This window comes from Nematolebias whitei, chromosome 11 (assembly GCF_014905685.2).
Source record: "Nematolebias whitei isolate Nwh7 chromosome 11, NemWhi1, whole genome shotgun sequence".
NCBI classification, from domain to species: domain Eukaryota; kingdom Metazoa; phylum Chordata; class Actinopteri; order Cyprinodontiformes; family Rivulidae; genus Nematolebias; species Nematolebias whitei.
The window spans coordinates 22674417-22683508 of record NC_056508.1 but is presented as its reverse complement, the minus strand read 5'-3'; the positions used below and the strand labels follow the sequence as shown (position 1 = coordinate 22683508).

The window sequence follows — 9092 nt, the reverse complement described above, 5'->3', positions numbered from 1 at the left end:
CAGACTCTCCTGTTAGATTTCAGGGATCCTTTCAGTTTGGTTTGAAACCATTAAATGTCTTTGAAATATATATATATATTTTATTCTTGAATATTTCTTTATTCTAAAGCTGCTTGCATTTTCTCTAATTCACTTTTAGTTTCTTTATTTCTTTATTTATCTGCACACAAGGATTCACACACGATGTTAAACAACAATGAAGCTGCTGTTTGACAGTCTCTATACGTATTTTGTATTTTGGTGCCATCTTTTATGTAAAACGTCAGAACTTGTTTACACAACATCACAGGTTTTAATGCAGATTCAATCAAGTGGATCCAGTTAAACAAAAAGAAAAGTGCAACATTGATATGGTGTACATGGCTGTTTTAAAATATAATCATAAAGTCAAGTCAGTCAACCCATCTTGGTTTTAGATGGGGTTTTTTTTTTACATCATCATTTTCACCAATACTGTGGATTATAACACGCAGACTGAAGGCAACAAGTGATGAAAAATATGAGCAACAGATGAATTTAGCAAGTTAAACAGTTTCCTGTTAAAAAGGCAACGAAACAAGAAGCTGGTGTTTTAAATGTCTGATTGTATTACTAGTAGTTGTGTTAATCATCACCAGCATGATTCAGCGATGAACTTTCAGACGTGGTGCCGAGTCGCATCATTTGATGGATGTTCTGGACTCTGGAACTTTATTTTAGTTCCATATTTGAAGCATGTTTTGGCTCTGCCTGCAGAACAAGTTGACCTGATTGAAATGTGAGTCAGACACCGTTTACAAAATAAAAAATGAAGATACACAGACTTGGTGCAGATTTATACAGAGCAAGCATAAAGACCATTTGGTGGCTCTCATTTGATGATCGTGCCTGCTGTGCTGTACTTTCATCCTTTTACATCTCCTGACGCATCATGAAAACAACTCTGAACCTGATCACCAGTGTGGGTTTCACATGTGACGTATGTTCCTGCTCAGGAGTGACAGCGCTCACTGAAATATTCATTATGGTCTGAGCGCTGGCTCAGCAGGTAATCTTCCAAAAGGAAAGAGAGACGCCACAGTCCTACGCAAGTCCTAAAGTAACTTTAGTTCAGCTGCTCTAATGAACAAATCCATCCATCCATTATCTTTTCCCGCTTCTTTCTTTTCAGGTCACTGGTGCCCATATCCAGCTATCACTGTGGGGGAGATGGGGGACAACACCCTGGACAAGTGTCCAGTTCATCACAGGGCCTTAATGCACAAATACGTTTTTTTTATTTAATATAAAAATAAAATAAAATAAAAACACTGAGGGAAAAAGGCCAAGCATTTTTGAAGAAATGCTTATCATCCACCAAGTTTCCCACTAGACTTTTAGACTATGATCTTCTTCTGCTTTGTCCAAACACTGGAAATATTTTACGTGTGATCTCCTGCATCGTGAGATGTCACCACTCAGAATGTGTGTTGTGAATGACTCTCAGCTACTACCACATCAAACTTCAGTTCAATGTCAAACTGACTGAGTTACAATAATTTTTGTATTGCTGGTGTTGATTAGCTGTGGCAGCCATCTTGAAGTGAATTGACTTTAATAGTTTGCCATTTATAGCATATGTGCATCCACTGATTACTTTCTGAAAGTTTCTTTAAAATCTGCCCAGTGGGTTGGGAGCTATTTTGCTAACAGACAGACCACATGTTGACTCCACATGTTGATTATATTAAATTTTTTAGGCAAAGATTGCTTAGAATTTGTTTTGTGAAAGACTCTTCTGCTAGAACACAAAATCGTAGCACAATATCTGTAAAACTCATGGAACTGTAGCTGTTTTTGTGTTTTGGAGGTCGATTGGCTGTAGCAGCCATGTTGAATTGGATTGGTTCCAGTCATTTTTAATGGTATATCCAATACCTATTGTTTGAAAGTTTCAATCAAATCTGTTCAGCAGTTTATAAGAAACAATGCTGGGCTTTTTGTTTTGGCGGAGGGCAAGAAATAGTTTTACAGCAGAATCTCATTGACAAGCTGGAGCTTACCAGCAGTAACAGGCTTCTCCTGAAGCCCCGCCCCTCTCTGTTCCTGCACATCTGACATCATTCATGAATAGGCATCTTGTTAGGATCCACCCCTAAAACCATCTAGTAAGTCTGCTCCTTACTAGAAAAGAGGAAAACAGCTCTCATTACACCAGCTACCTTCATAAGGAACATCCTTTCCACCCATAATGAGTGGTATTTTAATTTAAAATGTGTGACATAAGACAGTCTAATAGAAACAGTTTTTGAAGTGGTACTTAACTCCATCAATCACTATGTGAGAGGCGAAGGACACCCTGGACATGTCTCATATCCATCACAGAGACACATACAGACAAACGAGACAAACAACCATTTGCACTCTCATCTAATCCTAGAGACTACTTCCAGATGTTAATTATTTTACTGTAATTCATGTTTGTAACAACCCACGAATGCACGGGGAGAACATGCACACTCCACACAGAAAGACCAGGAGGTGACCCTGCAGCATTGCTAACACTAACCACTATTCCACTGTGCTTCTAACATGATCTAAAAAAAAAATTTGCATGAGGAGTCCCAAACAAATGTCCAGAACGAAAAAAAAACAGGGACAAGGCTTGATATGGCAACAAAGCGCCCGTGCAGCTGCAGCAGTGTAATCTGAGACATGCACTTGAGTTTTTATCATGCACAGTGGACTGTGAAGGCAGCTAGTCTTCATTTAAACACAAGTCAAATTCTGGCAGACAGATGCTTTGTGTAAATACACCTACACCCTCCAGAACAACAGAAGCTGCATATATCGTCCCTAACTGGGCAGTGCCAGTACGTCTACTGGTGGAGAAAAAAGCTTACAAGTTAAAAATAAAAGCTAAACCTTCATATAACATCCAAGTCAATATAAGACAAAACACAAGTTTGACTGCATATTTCACCTTAAGCAAACTGAAAAATCAATTCTATCAATTTTATTATATAATCAATTTTATTTTGAACCACTTGAGCATACATCAGGATATGAAAAATCAATTGTTTGTCATAAAGGTGTTTGTTTTTATCACCTTTCAGGACCTATCCTTGGATAATTGTCAGTACCTGTCCGTTTGGGGACCAAAGCCTGGTCCTAAAACTTATTTTCTGGGTTATGGGTTAGGTTCTGGTAAGGCAGATTTAGATGAAAGCTAGGACCTCCTGCCACTCAATAGATGCCCAAAGTGGGGTATGGAAATGAAGAATGTGCATGCTTGACTCAAGCTCAAACTGAATCCTGATGGTTTCCTGATTGGACCCTTATCAAAACCCAGAAGAGGAAGCTGCCCTCAGTGAGCTCTGTACCCTAAATCCACTCATCATAAAACCAGCAAGCAAGAGCCTAAAATTAGAGCTAGACTTACTATAAGGATGACAAATGCTAAAATAAATTAATAGAGATTATAGGATCCAATGCCGTCCAGGATACATGTAATGAAAATTGAAAGTAATAAAGGAATTGGATTTTGGTTAAGGATGCAATCTAGATTTCCTGATAAATTCATGCACTATGCACAACATAAAGTGGCTCACATGAATTGAAGTCAGTATAGCGTCTTGAAGCATAAAAAAAAGCATTTTTCTCCATTTTATTGTGACTCCAGAGTTGATGAGCCTAAAAGACTGAAGGCCACTGTTGTTCATATGAAACCTGTCAAATGAAAGCCAAATGTTTGCTCTCACCTGAGCGGAATCATTTCTCATTCGTTGGTGTCCTACATTTCATGTTGTGCACAGCTTGTGTTTGTTCTGAGGCTGCTGCTGCTTATAATAGTAATCTGCACATCTCTGAGCAAACAATCATGTGGTAGGCTTTGTAATTATGCACCTGCTTTCAGTCAGGTAGAGACCGGTACATTTACAAACGTTCTTGTGGCACAGACCATGAGTGTGTTTTTGAGCCCTACATTCCTGTTGTGGCAAGTGGCTAGAAGGCTGGACTGAAGGACAACACAGACACTGATCATGGCAGCACAACATCTCTAAAAACTGGGATCTACAGTAACGAACAAGACCCAAGATACAGGTTGTGCAAAACTGCCTCAGAGACAATCCAGCATATCAATTACAGAATGTGAGATCCAGGCAGGCAAAGCATACATGGAGCACCATAAGCAAGTGGCTGGAATAATATACAGGAACATCTGTGCTGTGTGTGGACTGGAGGTCCCACAGTCAAAGTGGGAGATGCCACCAAGTGGTGGAGAATCATACGGTTCAAATGCTGTGGGACTTCCAGATCCAGACTGACAAACAAGTCATGGCTAACTAACTGGACATTGTGATGGTCGACCAGCAAGAGAAGAAGGCAGTGGTGAGAAATGTAAATGGACTGTACTTATACAGCGCCTTTCTATCTTATTTCAAGATACTCAAAGCGCTTTAAACTACAATCTGTGCCTCATTTACCCATTCATACAGCACTCTACTAGATCTCTACAAAGAGAATTGAACAAATCATTCTAAAGAGACTAATCAGAGCTTTAGATCACATTCATACACTGATTGGACACACATCAGAGGGGTTCAGTGTCTTGCCCAGGGACACACTGACATGTGACTGCTGGTGGATTTGAACCCCCAACTCTCGCATTGGAGGACGACTGCTCTAACCACATCCTCACATCTCATCTCCTGCTCTGACTCTTGGTGAGATTTGTTTCTTTGGTCTCTCACTCTCAGCATGTGTTGCTCAGGCATCATACTTTGTATTTCTGTAAGTTTTACAACATTATTTTACATGTTTTCAGTTTGTTTGTTTTTTTAAATTGCCAGTTGATGCATATTTTCATTTATTTTGCATGGGTAAAATCCAAACTTCAAACCAGTTTAGCAGGTTGAGAATGCAAAAATTAAGTTTCCACTAAATTTTCATTTTGCCTCTTGTCACCCTGAACGCCAATAATGCATTTTGTTTAGCTCTCTACTGCCCTCCAGTGGAAGAAGTGTCCAAGTAAGATGCTCAGGGAGGCAATGATGGCTGGAGAGAAGACATAATATAATGCACATGAGGGTTGACAGAGTTTACAAGTCTGATTGAATGTGACGTCAGGGTCCTTTCACAAACTAGATGCATGATTTAAGTTTGTGTGTAATAAAATCTGACCTTGTCTAAATGACGCATGTTTTGAGTGACTGTAGCATTCCTTAAATCCAGTGTCCTCAGAATGTTCTTATGATGTCATCTCTAATCCTTTTAATGACTGAACACATAATCAGCGGCAGATTCCTCCTTCTGAGTTTAAAATGATTTCCAGTGTTAGTTTACACAACCATCCTCCGCTTGACAACCTATTTATTACACCTGACCTTGCATTATATTGATTCTCTCATCATCACCGGCTGCTGAAAGCAGACTATCAGGCAATAATGATTTCGCCTGTTTTTGAGCATGTTTGTGCAAGTGATTTTTTTAAAGCGAAATATCTCAAACTTTGGGATTGATAATGAAATTTTCAGAAAGTAATCACTGAATGTACAACTATAACTGATTATGAGAAGTCATTGCAGATGTCCGCCACAGATAATCAACATAAGGCAACACAAAAATGGTTATGACTCACACACTTTTACAGATATTGAGCTAACATTTGCTGTGGAAGCTGAGAGTCATCCTCAACACATCATTTGAGATTGACATCTCATAATATGAGATTAAGTCACACAATGATCTCAGTATAAAACTCTGGCATGAGAGATAGTGGAGGATATGCATTCCTCTAAGGAAAGCTCGGACTTTAATTAAAAATAGGCTATTTACTCAAACTGAAAATGATTATTAGTCATACATTTTTTTATACATTAGATTACAATAAATAATCTATCCAGTCATTTTATTTTCATGTCCCCCCCCCCCCCATTTTATTTTCCATTTATTTTCATATTTTACTTAATTGTTTTGAGTGTGACAAAGATGTAATATAAAACGTTATGTTGTTTATTTGTCATATACAGGTTAACACGAGGTCATCGGTGCAATGAAATAAATGTTCAGGATGAGAAGAACCGATTTGACTCACTAAAATAAATAAATAAATAAGTAAATAAATAAATAAAGCATGCAATAAGGGTACAAAATGAAATACCAAAAAGCTGAAAAGGAAATATAATATTTACAAGGTCCAAGAGAAATATACTAAACAACAACATGGTAGAATATAATGGTGCAAGTAGAATTAATTTGAATGTGTAAGTATTTCACAGGTAGTAATATTAGTTTAAATGCACATGATGTAACATAAACTAGGTTGTGTAACATGTTATTGCACAGAGTAACACTGAGATTAACTGAATTATGATAAAGTATAATATAATAATGTATTGCTGCAGCCTTTTAATATAAATCGATTCATATCTAATTATAAGAATACTAAAGCTAAATAATGATTTTATTTACAGCGTGAAGGAAATTACCTTTTAATAAGTGTTTTTGTTTTTTTTTCTTTGTGAAAATAAATGATGTATATCCATTGGGAAGTTTCAGCCAATCAGATCCGTGTTGACGTTTTCAGCCTCGGTGCATGCTGGGACTCGTAGTTCTCACGCGGCACTCCGCCCGGTTTCCTCGGTGTCCCCGCTGGCTGCGCTGGACTACAGAGCTCCGGGTCCTGGACAGAGAGGCGGCTGGCGGTGACAGTTGGTTCAGTCAAGCACCGAGGCACAAACATCGTCCCACTCTTTCTCTTAAGGGCTGTAGTTTTTATTTTATTGTATTTTATTTAAGTTGACACCTTCCAAACATGCAGTCCGAGTCGGGAATAGTTCCGGACTTCGACGTCGGAGAGGATTTTCAAAACGAGCCCAAAACCTACTACGAGTTGAAGAGTCAACCTTTGAAGAACAGGTCAGTTTTAACGTGACCGGCTGTTAGCGGTGTTTCCCGGGCTGGAGCGGTTCTGGTGCTCAGGACCAGGTGATAAGAGTTGGTCGTGCTGTGGTTCTGGGGCTCCCCCCGCTCATGTTGCTGCAGCTGGATCGCCTCTTCTTTCTCTGGTTATCCTGAAGTTATGCAACTCTTGGGTGTTGTCTTGTCAACATCAACTTCAAATATTAGCTCGTGGAGGAGCAGACCGGTCAGAGTATGAAGAGATGCTGTTCAGCCTCACTTGAAACTCCTAAAACATAGAGGAGACTATGGTGCTTGGACCCCCCCACCCCCCTACAGTGGGTGCTGAACACACGTGGGGAGACGTGTACCAATGGATAACAGCAACCCCTTTAATCTGTCAATTGCTTTTAGGTAAACTCGGGTCAAGATGTTTAGTGGATGATGCTTTTGTAAAATTTGCAGTATTGACCAATTAAAACGTTGTTCTGGTCCTTACCAAAATTAAAATGATTAACATCTAAATTCATGCTCAATAATCCAGGTAAAAAAAAAAAATCCAACAAATCCATCTGGATTATTGAGCATGAACTTTGATGTTTTAAGCCACTTTGACTATGGCAGCCTCAGAGGAGCCGACAAGGGAGAGGGTGGGCTCCAGGAACCATCTTGTCACCAGCAAACTGGTTGGTCCACTATGTGAGTGTGCTGCTTGTACGACTGAGTTTGTTGTGGCTCCTCGGACTGATGAAGTCCTGTGGATGAAGGATGAAACGTTTCAACAACAACAAAAAAAGAAACCCTCCAGATGACCTGACTTAACTATGTTGGATTCAAATGTAACCTTAATTGTATCAAAAACACACAACACATTCCACGATGCAAATATTAAACAAAAAGAGAGACGAGATGCAAAGTTCTGCGTTCAGAGCTTTCAGTAGCAGCCAGCTGCTGCTGATCGAACGCACTTGATTAGATTATCACTGTCAGTGGGAACACCTCTATAAAGGCGGGAGCGTTGGCGCTTTCTGCTTATATCGGTGTGTGGTAAGACTTAAGGAGCAAAGAGATCAGCATTTACCTCTGCTGGCCTGCAGAAGGTTAAAGGTCTGTCCAAGCAACTTGAAGTTCATCGTGTTCTAAGGAGAACGATTACGCACAAGCGGAAAACATTTTAAGACGGCAGCCAGTCTTCTCAAGAGTAGATGTGCCGGTAAATTCACCCCAAAGTCAGACAGTGCGATGGCCAGAAAACCCAAGAGCTCCAGCTTAGACTCGGTTAAATAAGTGGAGTTTAAAGTTCTTGACGGGACAATTAGAAAAAGACTTGTTTGGGTGGGTTGCAGGAGGAACACCCCCCCACCACCACCACCACCAAAAAGAACATGGCAGCATGATTTTTAGATTGTAAAATTGTATCTGAATGAACCACAGAACTTTTGGAACAATGTCTTTTGGACAGATGAGACCATGGTGGATGTGATTACCCACAATGCATTGTGGCACTTTAACAAAAAGAAAGAAAAGGATTCAGTGCATACTAGCAGAACACCTCATACCAGCTCTTCAGGCTGATTTGATTTGGGCTTGTTTTGCAGGACTTGGACACCTGTAAACTAGGATCACAGTAGCAAATCTACAAGAGAACAGCTAAAAAAAAGAAAAGAATCAAGGTGAGGAATAGTTCAGCATCCAGACCTCAACCTGATTGACATTATATGGTGGGGCCTTGAGCTGAGCAGAAACAAACACCTGCAAACCTCAATGAACTGAAGCCATGTTGTAAAGAAGAGTGGGCAGAACGTCCTCAGCCGCGTGAGAAGCTGGAAACGTCCTACACTGAACCACCACTGAGAACTGTTGCTGCTACAGGAGCTTCTACACGTTGCTGAATCACAGGGTTGTCTTACGGTTGTCATACACAGCACTTCAATTTTGGTTTCAGTATTTAATTAATAAACAAGGACATTGTGGAATTTTTTTTTTTTTTTTTTGTTCACCTAAGTTTTGATTTGAATCATTTTAGAACACGATAAAGACTTCTAATGTGCAAAACCCCCAAACAGATTGAGGGTAGGCTTTTATTTTTTTGACAGCACTTTTATATCATTATTCAATTAATTAATTCAACTGTAGTTAAATTTAGAGACAACACTACATTAACTTAATCAACCAATGTATGCAACTTACACCATTTCAAACGTCCAATGTATTATAATCATATACATATA

At 39.4% G+C, this 9092-nt stretch overlaps 1 protein-coding gene across 4 annotated transcripts in view; it reads left to right on the top strand.

Annotated features, from left to right (window-relative positions):
- Positions 1-6775: 6775 nt before the first annotated feature.
- mitfb (melanocyte inducing transcription factor b) overlaps positions 6776-9092 on the top strand; it is a 49655-nt gene continuing 47338 nt past the window's right edge. For all 4 annotated transcript variants that reach the window (XM_037684013.1, XM_037684014.1, XM_037684012.1 and 1 more), the window contains exon 1: positions 6776-6879. In XM_037684013.1, the coding sequence (XP_037539941.1) occupies positions 6776-6879 (104 nt within the window). The remainder of the gene's footprint in view (positions 6880-9092) is intronic.